General features: G+C 38.5%; 1 protein-coding gene across 3 annotated transcripts in view; it reads left to right on the top strand.

Moving 5' to 3' along the window:
- Positions 1–13,736, top strand: part of Kctd16 (potassium channel tetramerization domain containing 16) — a 283,386-nt gene extending 269,650 nt beyond the window's left edge. For 2 of the 3 annotated variants that reach the window (XM_013512333.1, XM_013512334.1), the window contains 2 exons: positions 1,989–8,241; positions 11,656–13,736. In XM_013512333.1, the coding sequence (XP_013367787.1) occupies positions 1,989–2,443 (455 nt within the window). In that variant the 3' untranslated portion in view covers positions 2,444–8,241; positions 11,656–13,736. The remainder of the gene's footprint in view (positions 1–1,988; positions 8,242–11,655) is intronic. The other variant, XM_013512335.1, reaches the window with a different exon arrangement.
- Positions 13,737–26,706: the final 12,970 nt, after the last annotated feature.

Below are 26,706 nucleotides of genomic sequence, written 5' to 3'. Positions count from 1 at the left end.
CTGTATTTGTAATAGCCTGAGATAACTAGGACATTTCTGCTGTTGCGATTCCTTTCAGCTAATTGGATTGTGGCATTTAATTTAATGGCTATATAAATACAATGATTACTCAGCCACATTTTAGAAAGGGACTTTAAACACTGGGGATAAGTTAGAGATAGTTCAGAACCTGTGATTCACAGAAGCTTTTTATTTACTTTCTCTGGAAAAATGCATCAAGATAAGTTGCTTTATAATTTTCAATCATTCAGACATGTAAACAGGTATTATACAAGAAGAAAGGGCATAACATTTCTAATAGTTTCCATCCCAGGTTTCTTGTACTTTGACCATATTAGAAATTGGAATAAAATCAGATCCTGCTATAGTATGAAATAATGTTTGTGAGAATTAGACATAGTGAAATTAAACTAGGTTTCCTTTTTTTTTTTTCATGGTACCGGGAATCAAACTCATGACCTCGCGCTTGCCAGGCAGGCGCTGTGCCACTGAGCTAAATCCCCAGCCCCTAAACTAGGTTTCCTTTAAAACATATAAAGACATACTATCTTTCCTTTAATATTAGTAGCACAAAGAGAATTACGTTGTTTGTTTTTCATGATTTCAGTATAATAGAGTACATGAAATGTCCAGCTTGTATGATCGCTGTATAGCATTAAATTCGTGACTTGGAAAAGGTTGTAGTTCTTCAGAGGGTGGAAAGCCGGGAGCAAAGACTTATGTTCCTTTGTGGCATGATTGTAGATTGTTCTAATTCGTGGAGCCACCAACTATTATCTGAAAAATTGCTGTTTCCAGATTGCTGAATGCAGGCTTATGAGTCAAGACTTAAGAAAATGTAGAGAAAAGGATTCACAGTGGCTTAAAAGTAACAGGGAGTTTAGTGGACTGAATAATTTAAAAGCCTACTGGCAAGAATAGATTCAGGGGTGGCTGGATCCAGGTACTTAGAAGTTGTTATTGGGATCATTCTTTATTGAAGCTCTATGCTGCTCCTTCAGCTGTTTCCTGGAATGACAATGAATACTTCACAATATCCATGTTGGAGAGCTGAGATGTGTAAGATTAAAAGAAAGAATTATAATTCGAAATAATAGAGGCTTTTACAAAATAGAATCATACCCACAAGGAAGAAAAGGCAAATATTTCTGCAGAAAGGTAAATAAAGACTCCGGAGAAAAGTTAGAGCTTCAACACTGTTTTCAAGGAGAAACAAGAATTTTGCAGACCGGCAAATTAAAGACAAAATGATAACTGCCTTGGTTGTGACATTGGGAGACCTGTATTTAAAATCCCAGTTCTGCCATCTGCAAGTTGTGTAAACTGCAGCATGTTTCTTATACACTTGGAGGTCTTAGTTTTCATGTATGGAAATGAGAAGCAGAGCTATTGAGTATATAGAATGATCATGAGGATTGGTGAGAGCACAGACCTTAGGTGGGACTCAGACAAGCAATTCCTCCTTCCCTGGCCCTGTCACTCCACATTTAGAGCCTTCTCCATGTCACACTTGCTGCTCTCACGTGGAGTTTTGGATTAGGGTTTAACCTCAGCCGTGGTAAAGCTGGCGGGCATTTATTGTCAGCCCACTGTGTGTTGCACAGTACATTTCATTTTGACTCTTCTCAACCTCCCCTATAACTCTAGAAGTAGAAAAATTATCTTCATCTCACTGATGAGGAAACTGAAGCTACAAAAATTTAAGGCATCTGCTAAGGTAACAAGGTGGATAAATGATGCAGTTGGGTATTTCTTTCTAGGGTATGTGTGGGTTTCAGCATTATCCTACCTATTCCATGTTATACGTCACACTATCATCTTCCTGCCCTGTAGGACTTGGCTTCTGGGTGCTGCTACTGTAGCCCACCCTGTGTTTATCCTGCTTCTTCTAAAAGCCTAGTCGTGCGATGCTCGTGTCTGTGTTTGTTGCTGCGCTGCTTCTACAGTCTGAGCTGGCATTAATCCCCTGGGTCTGTGCTTCCCTGCAGGTGAGCCTTCCAGGTGGTCATCCTCCCACTGCGACTGCTGCTGCAAGAACGGCAAGGGTGACAAAGAAGGGGAGAGTGGCACATCTTGCAATGACCTCTCCACCTCCAGCTGTGACAGCCAGTCCGAGGCCAGCTCCCCCCAGGAGACGGTCATCTGTGGGCCTGTGACACGCCAGACAAACATCCAGACTCTGGACCGTCCCATCAAGAAGGGCCCAGTCCAGCTGATCCAGCAGTCAGAGATGCGGCGGAAAAGTGATCTGCTCCGGACTCTGACTTCAGGCTCTAGGGAGTCGAACATGAGTAGCAAAAAAAAAGCTGTTAAGGAAAAGCTCTCCGTTGAGGAAGAGCTGGAGAAATGCATCCAGGATTTCCTAAAGATCAAAATTCCAGATCGGTTTCCTGAGAGAAAACACCCTTGGCAATCAGAACTCTTACGGAAGTATCATCTATAGGGGAGGGCTGGGGGTGGGAGAAAAAAAAACAAAAACAGAAAACAAAATCAAGTTACCATTTTGAAATAAATCTCCTAAAAGAAATTCATATTTTAAAGAAAAATAACAACTAACGATACACATTTGTTAGAACACAATAGTCCACTGACATACACTACTGCCTACTTTTACCTAGTTCACCTTAACATGTAAATCCACAGGGTAGATTTCTTTCCAGATGTGGAAATACAAGAAAAAACATCTTGTTGTTGTCGTTTGTTTACTCGGTCCCACGTGCTGAGTATCTTCTGTACAATGACAACCAGCTACAGGAGAGTAGCTGACAGACCCGGGGAGTCATTTATCCCAAACTGGGTTTTTTCTCTCATTTTCTACCTCCCTCCCTTGAACAAGGATATGTGGTAGAAAGAGATCTGGCCAAATGGCATAGGTTTAGTTTTTATTAATATTCTTTTCCTTTTCCTTTGTTTATGGGGTGAGGGGGCAATGGCAGATTTATATGATTTTTCACTTAAAACTATGTGTGCCAGTTTATATTGACTCCATTTGCATGAGTATTTGTGCAACACGGGCACAGCTCTAAGTCTGTATATACACACCATGCACACGACCCGGGGCTTAGACATCCTCAGGGATAAGGGTCACACTCCTGTGTCCGGTGTCCCTTCCTGGAGCCCTTCCGGACGGATGAGCCTCTGCTTGTTTCTTGAAATGCTCGCTGTGGGCAGATTTCCCATCCTTCCTCGGCAACACTTTCTAACATCGAATAACCCTCATCATCAACAAATTGTCTTCCTCATTTTAAAATTAATACCCTCAGGCTCCATTTTATGACTCTGCTCTTTCTCTGCATTAGGAGAGGGTGAGAAGAGCTGGTCAGACATTCTTTGCGTTGCACAAATAATCATTTATATTCGTGAAAATAACTACTGGATGAGTTGAATCATCACCCTCCTCTCCATGTTTCAAAGTTCTCACAACATTTTACAGTGTGGCCTTTCTACACAAACCACACAAAGTCCTCTGTATTTCCGTGTGGTTGTGGAGCTAAGAACAGCATACCATATTTGAGTAAGGATAGAGCCTTTGTTTATTTTACAAGAATTGCATTCCACACACCTCCTAATAATTCATCATAAGAATTTTAAATTATGATGCTACATTACTGCTTGCTTGTAGCCAGCTTTGGTTGGCCTTCAGGATTCTGGTATTTGACTGTGTCCACATTAAGATTTACTTGTGGCATTTTTAAGATATCCATGACAATCCCACTAGGTAACTGAAGCTCCAAAGTTAAGGTTTGGGCTTTCTAAAACTACGTTTTTTCAATCATATCCTTGACTATATGGACACAGCCAAAGCAAAATTGTTAATAGCCATCAATCCATGTGACTTTGTGTTCTATTAATGCACTATAGCTAGTTCTTTTGTAGACTTGTGCCTAATGAAGGTCAAAATATCAGTTTTAATTTTCAACATTCTTCATGCATTTCAGTGGACACTGAAAAAATGATTTGTCAATTATTAATTATGTGCCAATCACTCTTAGCTTTTTGTTGTGTGTGTCTCTGTGTGTGTTTGTGTGCATGTGTGTGCACCACAGGTAATAAAGGCAATTGGATGATGGCTGTAGGAGGAAGATCTAATGATTTCTTTTCTTCTTTTTGAAAGCTTTTGCTGATACACATTTACTGTGTAAAAGTTCTGTATTGATTTCTGTTATTAGTGCTCATCAGTGTATAAATATCTTTCTAAATTTTTGTAATTCTCACCTTCACACCTGGGCAGTAGATTCAGGCAATGTTTCTTCTCCTAATGATTCAAATGGAGTTTAAAGTTTCACTTAGGTTAAAAAAGAAATTTATTTTAGGAATTGTCAAGAGAATTTATAATTTATGGATTTAAGTGTTCTTTTATGTATCAATACATTAACAGATATTTGATTTCAACTGCAACATAGCTTTGCTTGTAAAATCTATGTATACGTCTTCATTATTTTCAATGTGTCTTATGATATATCAAAATACTGTCATCTTAGTAACAGAAAATACTGCAAAGAATCACAGCACTCAAGAGGTTGTGAAGAAATTGAATTTAAAACTTAACTAATTTTTGTAGTCTCACTGGAAGGACTTTTAAAGAATTTGGAATGTAAGTACCTTGGCCAAAACCCCAGCTTCCTTAAATTTCATACCTAACTGTAATAGCATCAAGATAGAGACACACACAGGTAAGAACTGAGGAACTGAGTCGGCAGTCAACCTGTACTTTCTACTGTGTACATCAAACAGGAAATTAAGCACTGCAAAAAAGGTTTTCATTGCACTGATCCTCCAGCTCCTGCAAATATCAGCTGGGTCAGTGAGAGGCTCTGAGGAAGCTCTGAGTTGTCTACTGTGGTCCAGGTTGCCGGCAACAATGGAAATAAGTTCTCGCTATGTGAGTTATGAGATTAAATGCTCTCGTAGCCCGGGTAGTCAGTCTTGTTTCACTGAATCTAAGGCAGTTTTTAGAACGTTTAGTTCAATTCTGGACAAAACCATATATGTAGTTCACTTCTTGAACACTGGTTATGACAAGGACAGTTAATGGTTGATTTGAAGAAACTAGTGGTATCAGATAGGTCAAATGAATGGGGAATCTTACTGTAAGGACCCCATTTAGGTTGTCTCCCAGGAAATCCCACAGTGCTAATTATAGTGAGCATGGGAAGGCCTACCCCTAAAGGTGTATTGGTCCCCCGAGTCATCTACATATTGATGAAGTCCTCCTACCTACTATCAAAAAAAACAGTGATCTACATTCAGCAGAAAAACAAAAAGAGAGGAAAATGAAAATTCCGGATTGTTCCTCCCTGTGCTAAGAAATGATTGCACTGAGATGTGGTCACAAAAAGCAAAGTGGCTTCCAAAGTAGTATTCAATGATGTTTTCCTTTGAAATTACAGCCACAGATACCTTACTGGAAATGCCTAAGTGGCAATTTAAAATGAAAGGGGGAAACAGTGCTCTGAATAGCATTTTTTTTTAACTCTTTTTTCCTTCATAATTATGCCTATTTCAACTGATTCACTTTGGGGGGACACACTGGTTAAGGAGGGCTGACGCAGAATTTTTCAGTTGGCCTCATTTGATTTAGAGGCACCTTAATACACAGGCAAAGATGTTTCACTCATTCTGGATTCTTTTGTTACCATTGCTTGTGCTTCTGAATTAGTTTTATTTCCCTGGGCTTTAGGTACCCCGAGGATCTTCTGTCAGTGCTAAGCAAAATATACTCCAGTGAGAAAAAGGAAAGGTGTTTTGCAAAATCACTTGACACTAGTTGCCACAGTGGGAGTCAAACTTTGATTCTGAAACATTCTTTTTTCTACAGTTTCAATCCTTCAATTTTGTATCTACCACAAAGGATTAACACAGAGCATTTGAGTGCTGATATTTTCTGCCACTAGATATACTGCTACGGAATTTGACTAACCTTGGCCTTCTAGGTGATCTTTACTAGAATTAATAAGAATTTTCTCTGAACTTTTTAGAAAGAATTTTTGTCACCTCCACTTGACATAGCAATTTTCTAAGGAAAAAAGGAGGGAGTTATTTTTTCCCCTGGTGACTCTGTGGCAGAGAAATTTTTTTGCCAATTTGCATGCTGGCTTATAGGTTTAGTATGGGCCATTTCTCTTTAATATCTTGATATAGTGGATATCTTGCAATCTTGATGGCCCACTATTTCATTTTATTTATTTTCTTTTTATATTGTCAAAATAACAAACAGGAGAAAGACTCAAAGTGAATGTTTTGTACTTTGAGTTACAATGGAGTTAGATGTCATTTGTACAGGGCTGTATGATGATTAATATCTGCAGAGAAATTAGACCGAATGAAAGCTGCTGGAATGCGTTTGATTTATATTCCTTTCATCCTTCTGTTCTTAGATGAAATGGTTATTGCTCTCCACCCCTGCTGAAAGAGAAGTTTTAAACATTAATAATCACAATGTTGTGATACAACCGGAGCTTATTTGAAATGTCTGTTTTCCTTATCTTGCCATATACCTTGGAATGAAGATTCTTTCCCTAGTGACTTCACTGCAAACATTTTAGCTGTGATTCACAGCACTCAATATGCACGAAATCATCTATCTCTTTTTAAAATGAAGATTCCCGCACCTTAACTCCAAAGTTTGAGTCAGAAACTTGAATCAGGGCCAAGGAATGTGCATTTTGAAATTCTATTCTTGATGAGTTTAATCAAGGCGGTCTACTGACCTTTCTTTGAGAAACTGCTGCTTGAAGAGTATGCAGAGGTCAAGATTTCTCTCCCTTGCTGTTGGTGCTTCCTTACCTTCTCTCACTTTCTCCTCTCTACAGATAAGTTAACGCATGCATTATTCATCATCTTGAGAGAAAAGGCTCAAAATAGATCATTGGTAGAACCGGGATAGGTCAGACTTTGTCAAGATCCCATGGCCATTCATCTGCCTCTCAGCCACAGTCCCTTCCCACTGCCACCCCATCATTACAATTTTATGCCCAGGTATGTGCAGTACATCTTTAAATGAGATGTATCCTAATGATAGCTAACAAGGAGTAAAAATAATGACCTTTCCCAAGGACAGGTGCTCCTTGCCTTATTTTGAGTCTGAGAAATTTAAGAGTGACCATCTAGCCCTTTTTAAAATGAAGATTCCCATATTCTATGTGAATATGGATTGATTAGTGAATCCAGGTTTATTTTGTCAATGTTATTGACATTATCATGACATTATGAACCATTGAAAACATTACTTTTTCCACTTTGAGGTAGAACTCTGAGAATCTCAGGTAATGAAGTTCTTAAACTCCAACTAAAAATTTGAAGTAAAAACTTGTATATGACAGTAAATGCAAAGGAAAGAGGGAATGAATTCCAAATGGCATTATTCCACAGGTAATGGTCCAAAAGAGAATGAAAATGGAGTCCTGTAATTTTCTAGTCCCTCTGACCAGAGGGGATGGCTATACTACGATTATTCAGATAAAAACAAAAACAAAAACAAACAAGCAAAAACAAACCCTAGAAGGTGGCAATGGCCCTATCCATATAACAAAGTAGCAAGATCGATGTCAGATTCCCACATTACAAGAAATAAAGAAAGGGTGGTTTAAATAATGAATGGCTTGGCATGACTATTAGTGAATATTTAATTAAAGATCATTGCCAAAGCAAATTAAGGAATAGTTAATAAAATAGATGAGCTTGTGCATCTAATTAAGATTATTTGGTCAATATAAAAACAAAACAAAATTGAAATGGTTTGTGGCCTTCTCTCTCCTTCCCAAATGAGATCTCTTACTACCCCAACTTCCTGCCTTTCGAGAATGTTCCTCTTGTTTGTGAGCAAATTGTGTTCTTAATAGGGTAATTAGTTTTAAGCTCTAGGCCCCCATAATTGCTTTATTGAGGGGAATTACTTTAAAAAGGATAAAGAAAAATGTGGCCTGCCCCAGTGACTATCAGGAGGGTTGTCTTGGAGGAAGATGATTTTCCTGTTAATCTTTAAAAGCACTTACAAGAGATTTAGGAAGACTCCTTTCTCCAGTGATATGCTCATCTAGCCAATTCATTGTTAGAACTGACCTCTAGCTAACTTATCTGCATTTGCACAGTAAAAACTAATATAACTTCAGATCCTCCTTGATGTGGGTTCCATCTGTCACAATGGAAATGGAACTGACACATCACAAAAGCAGGGAAGAACTGTTTCAAAATTGTATGTGTGTGCATGTATGGGCATAGGGGCCTATGTGTAATTTTCAGGTTAGTGTTTGGTCAGCAATTAATGTCTGTATAAGTGCTGAATGCTATTTGAAAAACTCTGCTTACAAAGTTTAACAGCTTTTTAGTTTTGAAGGATGCTTGTCGTAGTGTGGTTATCAGTCCTTGAGAATGTTAGGATGGTCTTTTGATATGACACTGCAAATTTCTGGGGGAAAATTAAACCTCCATTTTTTTTTTTTTCATTTATATGGTCAAGAGAGTAACATCTTACCAAAATGAGAAGAAAGGAAGAAAAAAAGAATTATGTGCTAGGGCTCAAGACCTCATTGCTAGATAAGCACTCTTCCACTAAGCTGTAACCCCCAGCCTCTCAGAATTCACTTTTCTTTTTAGTCTTTTTTGAGACAGGGTCTCATTATGCAGTTCAGGCTGGCCTTGAGCTCACTTTGTAGCTCAGGTCAGCCTTGAACTCACAATGATCCTCCTGCCTCAGCCTCTCAAGTGCTGGGATTACAGGCCTGCACCACAACACCCAGCTAGAATTCAATTTTTAGAAGCTAAAACAAACATACAATTCACATTGACCCCCAGCAGTTTTTCTTAGTTACAGCCAGTGGTCCATAGTTTATCTTTTTATATGAAAGACAGCTAGAGAGAGTTTTAAGGGAAGTCTCTTTGGTTTGTATGGCTTGTGTGCATTTAAGTTAGCGATTCTCAACAAGTGATTCTATGGCCCAGGGGTCTTTTAGCAATGTGTGGAGGCATTTCTGATTGTCATGATCGAGGGATGCTATTGACATCTAAGAGAGTTTAGGCTGAGAAACTCTGAAGGGTTGGTTTAAGTTTGTGAAGCATTCTTCCTGTACCATATCCAGAAGAGATGCCATAAAGCAGAACAATAATAATTAGTTACCAATTTAAATGTATACAGGGTTTGTTTAAAGTTAGCTATAATTACCCATTTGATATGAAAGGTAAGAGAGACAAAAATATATAGCCCTCCCCCAGGGTTCTAATAGTGATGAGCCAGGCCCATGGTTCAGTGTCTGTCTTCCATTTCAATTTCTATGTCTTGGAAAAATTATAGTTCATTGACGCTGTCAAAGTTGTAAAAGCTAAATTGTCTGTGAAACTCTTTGGGGAGCTTTTTAGTTTTCATGACCGTTGCAAATGTTTTCAGAGTGATCAATAATAGACAACAAGGTTCTCACAGACATGAAAACAGGAAGGGGAAAAGTTTTTAGAATGGGCTAATGTTTTCATCAAACTACTCATTATGTATTTTATTTCTTTGGGCTCAATATCCACTCATTAAAGATGGCATGTAGATTATGGAAAATATGCTTGCTAGATCCACACAGGGTCTCTCTCCCTGTTTTCAAGAACACAGTATGTTTAAGCACATGCCCTGGCTACAGGACTTATGATATATGCATAAACTACTTCACCAGGACAGACAACACATATGTAATCTCAAATAATTTGACAATTTTCTTTTAATTTAGCATAACAACATCACAAGTGATGGAATAAAGGTCAGATCATTCTCTTCCCACTGTATGCAAGGGGAACCAAGGATAAGAGAATTTAATCATTCATTTATTTGTTTATTTATGCATGCATTCAGAAAATATTTGTTGAATGCTTACCAAGTACAGATCACTGTAATGAATACTATAATATACTAGAGAATTAACTTTAGAATAAAGAGTTTGAATTTAGATCCCTGAAATCCTAGACTAATTTATTTTTGTATGTAGTTCTGATCAACATTCTAGAATTATGGTTTAAATATTAAGTTATAGATAATGTATATTAAGGATTTATTATAATGTGCCCAAAACTCCAAGTGCTTTACATGCCTTATCTCATTTAATCCTGTAACAACCCAATGAAATAGGTCTTGTCACTATCCTCCTCCTTACAGATGAGGTCAGTGAAACTCAGAAACACAGCAGTAAAAGCCCATAGCTCAACAGCGGCCAATTTTCCTTTGATGAGTTGGACTCCAAAGGCTGATGGCTCACCCATCTCACTGTATGACCTGTGCTCTTTGTTTTCCGGACTTTGTCGTTTCATATCTCTTCTACTGTAAGCAAAGGGTGGCCAGGGCGATCCTACCCTGACATCTTTCCTGAAAGTTATTAGTTACTTTAAATTGAATATACAACTAGACATGGATCTCCCAAGAAGACAAAGGAAGGGTAGATTTGGAAGGGTAGTTTTTCCTGCTGTGGGCTGTATCCTATGCCACGAAAGTTATATAAGGCCATAGCATTACAGAACGAATACCTGGTAAGTACTGTTCCATTATGAAGTGGCAGACTAGCTTCCCTCCAGGAGGATTCTACCTGTGACTGTGTGTCCTGCTGTATTTAGGTCACCATGGCAAGTTTCACAAGTAAAATAGGTGTATGAGCATGGATGTGTGGGTTCATATGTACATGTATTTATGCATCTTCTAGTTTCACCTTTTGACTTTAAAAGTTTTTTTTTTTTAATCAAGTCACCTCAAATCCAAAAGAATCAGGTCCCCCAACATCTCATTGTTACTGCTCTAGGTTAAGAAAAGAGAAGCGGCTGCAGAAAAGAAACTGCACTGACAAGGATGAGAGAGAGTGTGAGTGCATGTGTGTGTGTTACTGTGTGTTATGTTTGTGTATAAAACTACATATATATGTACACATGTGTTTACATCTATCCAAATGTATATATATATAAATATATATCTATATATATATGTATACACACATGAAACTCATAGTTTGAAACTTTGGAATTTTGAGTTTGGGAAAATTATTACACCTTACATTTGGTTTCCTCGATAGCCTACTATATTTCTGATTTTGAAAATTTTCTTCCATTATGAATGTATATATTTATCTGTGGTACAGAGAATATGATTGAAATAACTAGATTTAATGTCACTGAATACAAAAATGCATTTAAAGAAACGTCAAACTTACAAAACTGGCTTTCTTATTAAACCACTTGTTGGAATTTCAAACTATGTGTTTTCAAACTTCTTCATTCCAAAAAAAATTAAAAATCCACCAAATGAACAGTGATGATGTTTAGGAACAAAAGAAAAAGAAAGCATATGTATACAATAGCATAAAACCAGTGATTACTGCCCTAATGGTAAATATTGGATAGTTTACTGTCATCTTCTAGTTGTTTTTACTTTAGCATTGATGGTGGTCTCTGTGGCCTATGTGATTTATAGGTGGAGCTCACTGTTTAATTATTTTGAAACTATAGTAGATAATTTGTAATATGCATACTGTAAATAGATACTGAAGCTCAAGGGCGCATTGTAAAAATAACCAAACACTGTCTAGTTTCATGCAAACAAACCTTTCAGCCTGTTTATACAAATACCAAAATAGTTGCTCAAAGAAAGAAGAGTGTATAGACAAATTAAATATAATGTTATTTATTTTGGCATTTTAGAGATACAGCAACCAAATGATCGAATTTTGGGCACTCCAACAAACACAGTAAGTTGTGGTCTCGTTTATAGCCATGGGCTTTGCCTATTGGAAAATACAAAAAGTACTTAACTTAACCTATGCAAACAGAGTTTCCCTGGTGCTCCGTGGGATCAATTTGTATGCCTGCAAGCCTGTCCCTTCAGAAACATGGCTCCCAGCCCAGGGTTCAGCTGATGTACCAAGCACAGATTCCTCCTCTGACATACCCAAAGCACTTGTGAATGAATTGAGTGTGGTCATTCATTTTTTTTTTTTCTCATAAGACCCTTGAAGATGTGGCCTTAAAGGCATTAGAAAAAGTTACTTTTTTAGTAAATATTCTAATTAGGATTAAGGACACTTAAAAGATTGTGTTTCCCAATACTTTGGAACAAACAGAGGTTTTACATCATCCTGGTTTGAAGTTCCCATGCCATTTTCATAGTTTATTTTTAATTTCAAAGGATAATGCTGAATCAGGAGAATTTTTCTTAAAACAGTCTGCTTAGTGTATTTTTTTAATCCTGAGGAGTTGGGAAGTGGGGGTGCCAAAACTCCTCATGACCTTGTTTCTGTTCTAAAAAAGAGACTCATGAATTGCTGAAAATATGTACTACTTAAGATACAGAGAAACACCAATTTAGGGAAGCTGCATTCAGAGTTCCACTGAAAGGTGTTCATAGGACCTGTGTTATGTGGGCCACTCCTTAGATTCGTCATAGCCTTCAGCTTAGTCTGTAAAATAAAGAATCTTTGTGTTGGCTGAAGGAACTTAAATAAAAATCTTAGTTGAATTCTTGTTTCCTTCATCTTTTATAACCAGGGGAGTACTGGGTAGAACCTAATACACAAAATAACTTGTCCAAATTAAATTGACACATTTAAATAATATCAGCACAACCCTTAACATTTATAAAATTAAGGACCCTGTTGACTGAATTACTTGGAGATCTTCAAACGTATTTTACCAGGGATTATCAAGTTCCTCTCTCTATCTGTCGCTGATACTCTGAATGTGATGCCAGCACAGACAGAGAAGTCTGAATTTTGCTGGAACTAACACCAAGTGGAGATTTATTAGGGCCTTGCTCACATTATTCTTTCCTGACCTCATTCAAGCACTTGATGATGTGGGTCAGTTTCTTGCACACTGATGTATACCAAGTGAAACCCATTGAAATTACCTCTTCTCTTTTCCAATGCAGTTTGCTTGTACATAAGTGTAATGTCAACTTGTTTACAGGTTCTTTTTGTGTGTAATTGTGATAGCAGATTTAGCTCAAACTTTACAGGAATCTGTTTACTGAATGGTGTTAAAATGAATGTGCTTATTACAGTATAAACATCATTAATTATGGACTCACATGAATGCATGTCTACATGGCGTCAACTTCCAGCAGCTTGGTTATTCAGCAAAAGTCTGCAGTCTGTGAATAGCAAATATACATAAACTACTGTGACTCTAATAACTCACTAGCTGTTTTACCTTGGTATGTAACACTGTAGATCTCAGCCTGCTGTATTTCTTTCTTACCTATTTGTTTTTGCAAGAGAAACATGCTAAGAAATAGTAATATGAATGTCCCAGTGAAATTGCACACCATTTCGGCAATCATTGGTCCACTCAAAAGGCAATAGCCTGTAGATGGAACAACAGCCCTGAGAAACATATAAATATATACATACATATCTATGTACGCAATATCTACAATGTTAATTATTACCATCTATTCTCACTGCCAATGGAAACAAACTATTATTTTCTTTGAAATCACTGATGGATAAAAAAATTAATTTGCTATTAACTGCTTTCACATTCTGTTTGTTTCTTATAGTATGGTAGATGATACCGGTGCAGTATCAGTATTGTAAAATTGTGTGGTGAAACTACAAAAGTCATTCTGTGGATATATTTTAAAAGGCAGAACAGAAACTATATTTCAGATTCTTGTGTGAATATAATTACAGAAATAGGTAACTATTTTTTATGTGTTTCCATAAATGACTCCATTTCATATACATTGTAATTTAGCACCAATCATAATAAATCGTTTGGTAACACTTAGTTGTTATATATATTTTCAGTACATCTGAGGATGATGATTCAACATTGTTTCATGCTAATTCAAGAATTTTACATAAAAGATAAGTATTGTTGCAATTACCTTATTTCTAGTTTGGTGTGGCAGCTTGCTGATTTGGGCCACAAAAAAGTTGATTATTTAATATATTTAAAGTGTAATTGCAGGGGGCTGGGGATTTATCTCAGCGGCAAAAGCGCCTGCCTGGCATGCGCAAGGTCGTGAGTTCGGTTCCCGGTACCGGAGAAAAACCAAAAACTAAAGTGTAATTGCAATAGGTGGATACCCTCTCCCTGCTTCTTGTTTATTGGGTGGCTTTACACTACTTGCTTATTTATTATTTATCAAACCTGTTTACAGGAGTTTCTTGCCTCATCTGTAAATAAGACATAAAAATAATAGATGATAAGATCTGTTCCATCTTGAGATTTAAAGAGAATTGAGATAATTAAATTAGATAATCCAAGCAAAGCATTTCTCAGTGTCTAACACATTAAACAAATGTTTAATAATTCCTATCCTCACTACTATTACTCAGATATTCCAATTTTAGAGTTTGGCTTTAATACTTTAAATATCTGAATATATATTTCCTCTTTAGCATTTTATGGCATTTCTTATAGAGCTAAATACTTGCTGTGCTTTTTAAACAGAAGAGGAGATTATAGAGAGAAAAACAGTTCTTGAACTTGGAGGAATTCTACAAATAATTTGGCCTTTTGCTCATGTGAAGTGTGTTCATCAGAACTCTTCTCCCATGACATGAACTCAAAATAGGGAAAGAATTGGACAATGTACAGTTTGAGAAATATAACCTCTTTTACAGAAATCACCTTATAATTTTAGAATTCATGTATTGTTCTAAGACTTCGTCATATTTAAGCCCTAGAAGTTTTGCAGAACAGAAACTTGCAAATTTCCTTTTCTCCAAATCTGTCAGACTTCTTTCACCAAGGATGCTTATAGTTTGGGGACATACACTTTGGGAAGTGCCGATTTAGCCAATCTCTTCCTTTTACTGGGGCGGGGGGGGGAACCTGAGACTCAGAGAAGGAAGGGTATGTTAAAGGTGTAGAGGTCCTGGGTTTGCAACCCCATCTATGACATTAGGCAAGGATATTCTGTCCTAAATTATCTCATGCAAATGGCAGTCTAGAGTAATGAGGCTGTTCTGAAAACCTCTTCTAAAATTATAGCATCTGCTTTGCTCAGACCCAGAGTAGAGTCAGATGAGGTACTGGAACCAAGCAGGGGGAAGATGAGGATCAGCGTGCAGTAATCTCTCAGAGTCAGCCACTGCTGAGATCACTTAGGGATGATGGGCAGCACCTGCTTTGCCTCCAATGGGTAATTTTCAGATATTGTCATTGCTATGGGACAGATGTTGGACCATGCTGAACATCAGCCCACTAGAATGATAAGTGCTTACACAGACCAAAATAGTGAAGGCATTTGGAGGAGAATTTTCCTACGTATTCTTATGTGGGAAGCTATGGGCTTTCTTCGGAAAAACTTCGAGGAAAAGCAACTGTGTTGAGAAATTGTGAAATTAATGTCCCCCGACACCCCCCAAATTGTTTAGAGCCTTAACTACCTTAGATTCAGCTTACAGAGAAAGACAAAGCTACCATTCCTGAAGGACACAGATATTCACATAAGGAGGAAACACTGGATGCAGATGTAACTGATTATATCCTTAAAGGAAGGGAAACAGCACATAATTTGTCACTGTTTTTTCTGCCAAGTACAGAAGCTATTTTGTCCACCAATCAAGGGTCCTAAGAATCCTCTTGAGGTACTAGAGAGGTATGGGTGGCGAGAATACAAAATTACTGTCTTGACTTACCTAGGAGACTGGAAGTAAAAGAGGGCGCACGGGGAATCCAGCCAGGAACACGCAGTACTGATGGTGGATCAGGAGACTTTCTGCTTCTGCTCATTGGAGAGATTTGCGTGGAATATTTCCGCATTCACCTCAGCACTGTAGTTCCAAGGAGCCAGTGCCTACACAGGGCCACTGTCCAAAAACTCATTCTTTTGATGAATTGAGTTGAACAGCACTTGATCAGAAGGAACGTAGCTTGTGGAATGAGGTCACTGAAATAGGCGAAAACAGTACCTTCTCAGACGATACTTCTCCTCCCCTCCAATTTTAATCCAAAGGCAGCTTTGCTTCCTATATCTACAAAACACCTAGACCTCCCATCAATCTTGGCCCCAGTAGCAGTTGCCACTGAAACGCCTCAGGATAGGTGTTTATCCCCACAGAAGGGCGGCACAATCTCCTGGCCAGGCAGACAGCAGCAGCATCCTTAAATAAACCAACCTCACCTTGTAAACCTTAAAAATAACAATGTGTCAGCAGCAAAGGCCCAGAGGGCAGGTTTTTCAAATGCTCAGAATGCCAGAGAGCTCCCTGTGTACCCCACGGAGCCATCACTTATTCTTGCAACCGTGTCATGAAAGCACCAAGAGGAAAGTCTGGGGTTGAAATTACATCTTCACTCTTTCTCTTTCCTCTGACCACCATATGGCCTGTGAGGGTAAGGAGAAGAAAACACTCTGTGTGCCTTGAAGATGCCTGGTACATTGAAATGGAATTGGTGTTCTCTACGATTAGGTCCGAGTTCACATGTGCTGCCCAGGCCTACCTCCTCCCCAGTGGATATGAAGCAATTTGACATCGTGGAGACCTACAATCAAAGCCACGGGCACTGCACGACATAAATAAAGCATGTTTTCTCTCCACTCCCCTGGACGCTCCACTTCTATCTGTGCATTTCAACTTCTTCTCTTTTTACTATTTGCTCCTCTTGCTTCTGGAGCGCAGTTTAATAAATCACAGTACTGCTTACTCTTTTATTAATAAGTAAATGTCAACCAAAGACAGAAACATACCAGAGGTGTCTGCTTATTTGAATAGAGAAGATGGATTATTTAATCCCCCCCCCACACACACTCTCCTCTCTAGGTCTCAGTTTCCTCGTCTGATTTATGAATGGAAACTTGGAGAGAGGTTGCCTATGCACAGCTTTGCTGTACTTTTTATATGAATTTTTACCTAGGCTGTGCCTGGTCTCCCACTTGTGAGAAGAGGTATAGGGTGGGGTTTGGGGTTCAGTGGTCCCCCCAAGTTAACCACTTCAGATTGCTTTTCTCTGAGGACTGTAATATAAAGTGAAGGGCAAAGAGAAAGTGAACAGGATGCTGGTAGGTTGTAGACTTAAATTATGTTTCTCCAAAATTATTGTGAACGGGTGTGCTGCCTGAGCTGCTCCGTCTGTGGGAGTGAAGTGAACATACAAGCCCTTCTGCTGCTAATTTCTACGAGTGAAAATTGATGTACTCTTTTTCCATATTACTCAGAGCTCCAGGTTTGTGTTAGCAAGTACAGCACGAGTTAGTGTCTCATCTTCAACACAGACAGAAGGGAGGGAATTGGAAAGGGTGGAGAAGCAGTCAGTTTATGGTGTTGGAGATGAAAAGTGCCACAAGTGGCAGCAATTGTTCTTCCCCCTCTTGTCCCTGAGAAGAATGAATGGCCTTAAGTGCCTAAAAATAATAAGCAGTCTGCTTTTCTTAAAAATAGGGAGATGAATGTACTACTCTTTCTGTACCTGACATTAATAAACATAGGAGGCTATAACGAGGGAAAGAGATGTAGTAACACTCAGGTCTATATAGCTGAAGCATAAGAGAGTTTGTCTTGCTAGACTAAATGAATAGCATGGTAATTATGTTGATCTACTGAGCTGCTACCTGCAGATGTCTTTGGAAAACCCAGAATTTCTGCTCCTAATGGAATGAGGTCTACAATGTCTTCTGGCACTTAAAGTTTGCCTTGAGTGTGCTGGTTCATAAATCTAAAGTTTCTCAAAGCTCATGCCAAGGTTTCAGATTTGGAAATGATTGTACTATTCTTCCCACAACATAACTTGTTATGAGTCTGCACAGCTACCAAATATCTCACTTTGATATTTCTGATGCTTTGAGGAAATGCTGGAAATATAGTAGATTCAAAGTTAGCAAAATTATATAGAAATGTATCAAGGGCATTTTTTCCCTACATTTTTTAGTACTCTTTTATTAATAAGTAAATGTCAACCAAAGACAGAAACATACCAGAGGTGTCTGCTTATTTGAATAGAGAAGATGGATTATTTTCTGTCTTTGACATGCAGGCAATAGAGATACCCTCCTCTTAGTTCCAAGATAATGAAAATGTCCAAACAGAAAGAGCCTTTTAAAGTGCGAAGGATGTAGATACCAGGAACTCTCTAAGTATTCCAGCAACATTAAAGGCAACGCTAGAGGAAGTCTCAACACAAGTACAGATCTCTGAAGGTGTATCTTTTGAAAACATGGGGAAAAGAGCAAAATCACAAGAGATCAAATAATTATCTCCTTTAGGTACATGACCTTAGAAATTTTTACACGGATTCAGCTTCATTGACCAACCTCATGAACTTTTCCTCTTCCAGATCTTTCCCTCCCTTTAACATTATTTCTGCTTCTGTTTTGATTATTTTAATTGAAAATTTCAGAATAATCCTAGAAAAGAGGCAGAAAATAGGCAGCTAGGAGTAAGGATGAAAGGGTTTCTGGGAATGTAAGGAGAAAGGAGGTCTAAGTGCTTTGCTGCCCAAATCCTACCTACCATGTGGGTAAACAGAATAGAACTGCAGAATCCCAGAACTAATCCATTGCCTAAAACCTACTGGAGCAGATTCTGAACTTTAGTGGACACAGATATGTCACATGCATATCAGAGTTTGAGAAACACCAGTCTCAGTCAATAAAGTATGGCAAAGTGCACAGTGATAGCCTCTCAAGGCAAGGAGGAGTGCTGCGGAGGGAGATGTGTGTGGAAGGTGGGTTGTTCTATCCTGTGATGTTAGGTAATGTGGAGGTTCCCATGGGGGCTTAAAAGCCCCCATTTCTGGATGGGATTATTCAGTTTCAATGTGAAAGTTTAGAGGTTAAATATAAATTAAAATGAGATAAAAAAACAGATATTACTATAGTCAATATTTCACACTGTCTTCCACCTTCCTTGTATACATTTTATTCAATAAGTAAACTATTTATTTTAGGTGTATAAATTCACTACAATATAATGAGTAAATACAATATAATGAATAAATTCCAGACATATATTAATATGTACACATACAATTGTTTATGTGTAAGATATTATTTAACTATTGATGGGAATATAAATGCTGTGTTGTAGCTTTTATTTTATCATTTCAAATTTTAACTTTTTGTGCAAGTGCATTTTAGGAAGAATCTTGGTTTTGTATTTTGTTTTTGGGTTTTCGAAACAGGCTCTCTATGTAGCCCAGGCTGGCCTTGAACTCACAGTAGTCCTCCTGCCTCAGCCTCTGGAGCGCCGGGAGCAAAGCTAGCAAGGCTAGCCACCACGCTTGGCTAGCAAGAATCTTTTTATTAATAATACTAGTTTCTTAAATGAACTATTAGTACTGAAAAGACCAACTGTTCTAACTGTTGGCAATGATGCAGAGCATGAGAATTCTCATACTCTGCTGGTGGGAGAACAAAATGTACATTACTTTGGAATCTGTCTAGCGCTGTTTAGAAAATTTCAGTGAGTGTTCCACATTGGAAACAACTTAAATGTCCTTCGTCCGTGGAGTAAATACAAATGAGGATGCATGCTTGGTGCTACCATTTAGGCAAAGTTCAGAACAAAGCAAAATGAAGTGACGATGTTAGAAGTCAGGGTAGGGGCTGTACTAGAGGAGCAGGTGTGTGTGGTGATGAGAGATGCAGTGCCAGCCCTTCCGAAGGCCAGCAATGGTCTACGTCTGCACCTGGATGGCCAAGAAATGTTTTTCCGTAAGGTAATTTAGAAACATCAGAAATTACGGATAGCTCCACATATATGCTTGATCAATTGATCATTTTTCAACTCTACAAGGCTGCAAAAATGATTGACATTCAGTAGAAATTATCCTTCAAATCTTGAATTTTGCTCTTCTCTAGAATTAATGCCAGAGTAGTATGCTTTCTAGGGAAGCTAGGCAGCGGTGGCTGCACACTGCAGCTCCCAGTCAGCCACAAGACAGAGTAAACGAGGTGTGTTCCATGCACTGGGGTGCTGAGTGATGCTTTTCATTAGCTTAGTTAAGTTCAGTACACAATGGCTTCATTGGGTTGTAATCCTATCATAAGCTGAGGAGCACCTGCAGTTCCTTATACTTGTAGAAGTTTTGGAAACTAGATTGTATGAATTGCTTTTGTCATTTTGATATATGCCCCTCTTTTGTTATTTTAAAAACTGTGTTAGTCCTAAACTCATATGATGCATACTTATTAAGTATCCCAAAAGATCAAAAAGGAAAAACTATACCAATTCCCCTTCACAGAGATAAGTTCCGTTAAAGTTTAGTGTTTCCAGGGCATTGTTTTAAAGCTTGTCTTTCACTAATGGGGATTTGTTAACCCATCTTTTCTGTCCTTGTTGTTCTTATCACTTCAGAGGGTTCTACCAATTTTCTTTCCTACAGCACCCCATGAACTAACCTCTTCTCCTAAAAAGTGAGTTACTTCCCATACCGCCCACACCATACTGTCTCCTACCTTGTGCTACTGGGTCATATATTTGATAGTTAAAAAGGGGTAAAGGAAATTAGCTTCCACTTGGATTCTGTAGGTCATCCTGTAACTTGCTTACTTCATACACAAGCCAGGAGTTACCCCCAGTCTCAGATTAATCCACAGCGGGTGTCCAGAAGAGAACAAAAGAGAAACAACTGGTGACCCCAGGCCTCACCCATCTCCCACTCTGGTGAGTTAGAGTATGAGGCAGACTGTGCAAAAGCTAGTGCTCAGTGCTTAGCTCAGTGGTATAAAGTGGAGTCATCTTCACTTCCCCGGGGACATTCATAATGTCTGGAGACAATTACAGTTGTCATGGCTTGGGAAGTGATATTACAGACATTTAGTGGGTGCGGTCAGGATATTGCTAAGCAGTCTACAAGTGCAGGAGGTAGTCTCCCATAGCAAAGATTTATCCTATCTGAAATGTCAGTACTGACAAAGTTGACATTACAAATGTATGGGGATAACTCTGCGTGCGTGTGTGTGTGTGTGTGTGTGTGTGCGTGTGTACATGTACTCATGTGGAGGGGTTCACTTCAACTGAGATTTCTAAATAACTACATAGATAAATAACCAGCCACCAATTGTCATCAACTTTAATATTTGTTGAAAGAGGGCAGATAGTGGCTTAGTTTCTTCTACAATGATATGTAGCACATTATTCCTTTTCACAGCACAAAAGTCCATGTCACTCAGATATGCTGGTGCTGTGCTGCACAATGGCATATATTTAAGTATATCAAAATTAGTTTTTAAAAGATAACCAGGTACCTTGTGGGAAACAGGTCCATTAGGTATCCCAAAGAGACAGTCTGGCAGACAAAACATAAAGTACTTGTAAGGCCAGATAGAGCCTCAGAGGAAGAGCCACTCTCAGTTCAGTGGTTGCTGAACAACAACACACAGTTGTTACAGAAAGGGGACGAAACCAGGGACCCTGATTCTTATTCCGATGCAAGGATTCACCAGGCAAGTCATATAACAGCCCTTAAACTCCTTTTGCATTGTTTGTAAATCAGTGGAAAAAGGAAGAAAGTTGACAGTAACTGTAGTATTTTACTTTCTAGATACTTTCATTTATTTAATGCTCATCATTTACTTAATCCTAATGTTATAGGCAGCTGAGTTAGATAGAAATATTATAGGCAGTCAGACAGGGCCAGGCCCTTGAAGGAGCCAACATGAAAGACCAGATAAGATATATATTTGCTGTGGGCTGACCTCAAGACAAAAGATTAAACAGATGCACCCACATACCTCCCTAGGGATGGACATAGGGATTGAGATTGTAAATAGGTAGCAGTCACCTTAAAGAGTCACTGACCCAACCCCTTACAGGAAAAGCCCCTGTTCTGTATTTATGCCTGCTTGCTACATGACTCCATTTAATCTTGATTTAATCACTTTTATCTGAAGAATTTTTATTGGCTCACCATAGTTTTGTCCATTTTTCCCCTACCTTGGACCTGCCTCACCTCGTGGTTTTGCTCTATAAAAGTCCCTAGAAAAGACAGAGTCTTGCCAACCCTCTCGGGCCCCCATTCTGTCCCCCTCTTGGACAGAAGCCTTCTTTCCCTCAATAAATATATTCTACTCTTAACCTCTGTTGTCCCTTTATTTTCCTATATCACTTAATCCTTAATGAAGCAGATACTGATAACTCTGCATTACATATAAGACTAAGATGGTAAATTACCTGGCCAGTATCACACAAAAAGATAGTAGTAAAACCAGAATTTTACCTCAAATATCCTGATCTCTCATCTCTCTCTCTCTGCCTTTACATAGATCCTATCTTCTAGTCTTCTCAACTTGTAAAACAGACATGATAACAGATTTTCTGTGAAGATGTACTTGTTCAAAGTTGGTAGACATTTAATAAATGCTGAGTAACGTGTAACTTTTATCATTATCTTTTTTGACATTCATGTTAAAAATAAATTCCCTTTTATTTATAAGAAACATTTCTAAAGCAATAAAATTAAACCATTATTACATATGAATTTGGAGGCAAATATACACAATTCTTTTGGAGTATAAAGGAATTTCCAGCTAAATCAAGAGAGGCTCTGGACCTAAAATCCTAACCTGGAGGCAGCAATTAGGCTACACAGGATTAAGTGCTCCATTTAACAAGCAGGGGTCTCACCTGCCCTCAGGCAGACAGGTCGGGGGTAAGTGAAACTGTTAATGCCGGGAGCTCAGCTTCCGCCAAGAGCACAAATGTGCTATCTCTCTTGGCTATCCGTCTCTTGGAATACTCTCTAGGGATTATCAACCATTACAGTAAATTATCTCAGTCTGGGAGGATGAATAATTCAGTGTTAACAGTAAATTCAGGGGAAATATAAGTGTGGGAGACACTCTAGTCTGTCGTGCTTAGAAACATTACTTTGTAACATGTGGTTTTGGACTTTACTGTAAACCCGTAGCACCCTGTCCCACCGCCAAGTCCACCTGCGAGCCCCACCCTCAGAGTCACACCTGTTGTGGCAGGAATGGCTCTGTTTAAAATTCAAATGTTACACAACTTGGGAGCAAAAATGCATGAATATATTAGCACATATTAACACTGTTTGTTTATCAGAGTAGCAGATCCCTGGGGGAATGGGAGCTCTTTTGCATTTGTGCTAGGAGTAGGGAGGGAGCACTCAAAGGGGCTTGGACTCTACTGAGATAAGAGTTTTCAAAGTACTTTCACCTTTCTACTGCATCAGGGCTTTGATGTTTACAAACTCATTTGCAGACTTGGCAGGAAGTGAGGCCCAGAGAGCTTAAAATTGGCCTGAGGCCACACGACTAGTAAGGGCAGGGACTTTGACTGAAGGATAAGGGTGTTAACTCTGGGTTCCATGCTAACTGGTTAGCAGCCTCTAGCAGTAAGATAGCGTGTGCAAAAGCAGGGGCTTCCATGGTGGAGTTGAAGGTTTAAATTTAGTAGGACAAATTAGTTTTGTTTTGGGTTAAAGGGGAGTGTGAGTGTAGTTCAGAGAATGGCATGTGCAAATGTGTGTGAGCATGCATGGATTTGGAGTGTGTGTGTGTGTGTGTGTGTGTGTGTGTGTTCACATGCTTGTGTTTGTGTGGCCGGGGAAGAGGTGATCCTCTGCTGCCTGCTATGACTTTGTTTCCTGCAACCAGAATTGAATCAAAACACCTTCTATCTCATTCTTGATCCTTTGCCTCTTTCCTGTCTCTCCAGCAGTGCTAGCAGTGAGACTGCTGCATACTTAGGGGAAGTTCATTACACCTTGGATGTCTGCCTGATTGTTGTATGAGTTTGTACAGGTAATAGTCCAAAAAAGCACTCAGCATGGCAGGCCTTACAGCACATAGTAGGGACAGGTGGTGGTGCTTAGAAAAACAACCCTAGACTTTCTTTGGGGGAGATTTATTTATGTATTTGTACATGTTTACCATACATAATGATTATGTTTATCATAGAGACCTGGTTCATGTACACAACACAACTTGCTTCTTTTTTTCTGCCCTGCCCACCTCATCCCTCCTTGCACCTTCCAACTCTTGGTCCCCTTCCCACTGGGAAAAGCTCTATTTGCATGGTTTTTCTTCAATTAGTTTTCTTTCCATTCCCTTTCCCTCCTCTTTCTCACCCTTTTAACTTCCATCTTTTGTACCCCTCCCATTTGAAAAAAAAGATCTCCCCATTTCCTATTATCTTATATATATATATGAATTATCTATATATATATTGGTTTCTCATATTATGTTCTTAAGGAGGATCCATGTCCCTACAAATACCTCAAGTTTATCTTTCTTCATGGCAGAAATTTCAATTCTGATCTGAAGGGCTTGAATCTTCACTCAGGCAGTTTCTAGCTTTGTGTTCAGGCCCCAAAATTCCTAAGGCCAGAACAGTAGTACACAAACATCAACATACCATAAGTCTAAGTCTTTAAACATTATAAATCAAATTTAAAAATTGTTAAAGTACATTCTATTATCTTAACTTCACTTGTATAACCACAAAATCAAAATGTATAAAACTCTAGGTTTTAGATAACTGAAACACAGTGAAGTATCAAAGAAAATTGAATTTTATTTTTCTTGTATATATCTGGGTATTTTGCTAATAAACTAGTGAAATGTAAATAAACTATAAGGACATATGTAACTCCTAACCTATCATATACTTCTCACCCAAGTTTTCTTGATTTAGTTTATCCAAAGCAATAACAATGTTCTTATAAAGAAAAATTTTCCAAAGAACTTGAAATTATTAACAGCAGTTATCTTAGGTTTGAAAATATAATTTGATCCATAATTGCCATGATTTGATTATACCTTTTTTAAAAAATTCAAGTCATAGAAGCGGCTGTTCATTTGCACACAATGGTAAATGTTAACAGTTCCATCTTGCAGTAGGACACACCATTCACTGAAATGTTGCCATCTCATCTCTTTATCTTACCTATTTATTCCAGTAATATTTTCAGGTTTTGAGAATGTATTTAGGGCCAGGCTTTGAATTAAGTTTTAATTTACATTATTTTATTTAGTTGTTACTGCAACCAGATCTTACTATTATGATCCTCAATTTAAAATAAGGAAACAGACTAAATAACATGTCCAGATCATATAGGTAGTAAGTGAAAGAACTGCAAGTAAGATTCGTCTGATTTCAAAGCCCAAGTACTAAATATTACTCTGTACTGTTGGTTATAGAGATTGTTGAAGGCGCCAGTTCAAGTTCCCGCGGGACTCATCTGGCATTGAGTTCGGATTTGGATTAGGTGTCCTCAGGGCTCTGGGATCAGGAGCCCTGTGCTTGGGTTTAGAGAAAATCTGTCTGACCCAGACTTCTGCGTTTGGAACAATCTGGCCTGATTTGCCTACCCCGGGTCGGGTTGAGATATGCTGAGTGCTGATTGTGAGGGCTGTGGTTCAGGATACTGTACAACTTCCATGTGACCAAAATGATCAGCATGCCGTTTGGGCACAGCTGTGTAATCAAAGCCACACAGCTTGGATGGATTTCAGCTAATTGGTTCAGTGGACACTTACAGGGGAAAGGGATGGAATGAAGCCGTCTGCCATGTGCAGGCAGAATAGCCATGGTCATGTTCCCTGGTTGTCTGCAGAACAAATGCCCTACTTTGTAAAGGGGCACCAAGTGGCAGTACACAAATAGCTGAGCTGTTTAACATTTTCAGACATTCATGGTAATGTATCAGCTGTCAATACACTGCACACACATTAGGGGGGATTGTGACAGCACTGCTGACACACTATTGATTCACAGCACAGGCTGTTTATCTGTGACAAGAAAACATCAGTTGATATTGACAAATCATCTGAAAATACTCACCTACTCGCACTCTATCAAGTTGAGTGAAATATACAGTAACCTGACTGCTGAGATTCAAGATGGATCCACAGGGAGGGAATGCCCCTAGACATTAAATATTCTCTATAAATACATAATTTTCTCCCTCTAGAGCCAGAGACTGAAAGCCAGTTACATTAATAATAAGAAACAACAATGAGTGGATTTGGAATATGGTTTGTTTACATAATTCTGGCTTGTTCATGGGCCTTAAAAATGAGTGAGAAAGAGCCTGGTGTGCAGTGCTGGACAGACAAAACATTCTAACATATTAATGAGATGGAAGTATGGCTTTGATCTGAGAGAGCTATGATCAGGTGGGTGGTTTTTACTTAAGCCAATGTTTTACAAGCACTTTAGAGAACTTTCCTCACCAGTTCTTGTTGGGGGTGGTTATTGAACTGCTACGACATAGCACTAAATATAATGAAAAGGGTAAGATTTAGTCAGTTGAGTAAGATGCAATGCTCCATTTATTCAGCCCTTTAAAAGCACTGAGAATTTTAAGTAAGTGCATAGCCTTTGATCAACAAACCTTTTTAAATTGTGGTGCTCTCTTTGCAAAGCTAGTGAGTTGCGTATAGTTTACTTGGAAGAAAGATTTCTATTGGTCTATAAACACTGTTTGAAAATTTTTTTCTATTCATCCAAACAAGATTAATTAAGCAGTTCTACTTTGCATGCCATGCACTGTGGTACGTGGTGGGGATATAAATGAAAAAAATAGATATATTGCTACTTTCATGGAGCTTACATTCTCCTTTGAGGAGATAAAAAAATTTAAAATAACTTCAAGTTTTAATAAGTGATATATAGGAAACAAGATATTGGAAATGGATTTACCACATGAAACCAGAAAGTCCTCACTGATAACAGTGAGCAATCCTGGGTGTATTTGGGTACTTCCTTTGTTTTTCTTGGTCCTATGTACCCATGGGCATATAAGGTTAGGGAAGAGACTGTGTGTGTATGTGTGTGT

Source organism: Chinchilla lanigera, unplaced genomic scaffold (assembly GCF_000276665.1).
Source record: "Chinchilla lanigera isolate Chin_1 unplaced genomic scaffold, ChiLan1.0 scaffold00014, whole genome shotgun sequence".
Classification (NCBI taxonomy): Eukaryota; Metazoa; Chordata; class Mammalia; order Rodentia; family Chinchillidae; genus Chinchilla; species Chinchilla lanigera.
The sequence above is the reverse complement of the archived record's forward strand: the minus strand, read 5'-3'. Positions and strand labels throughout refer to the sequence as shown.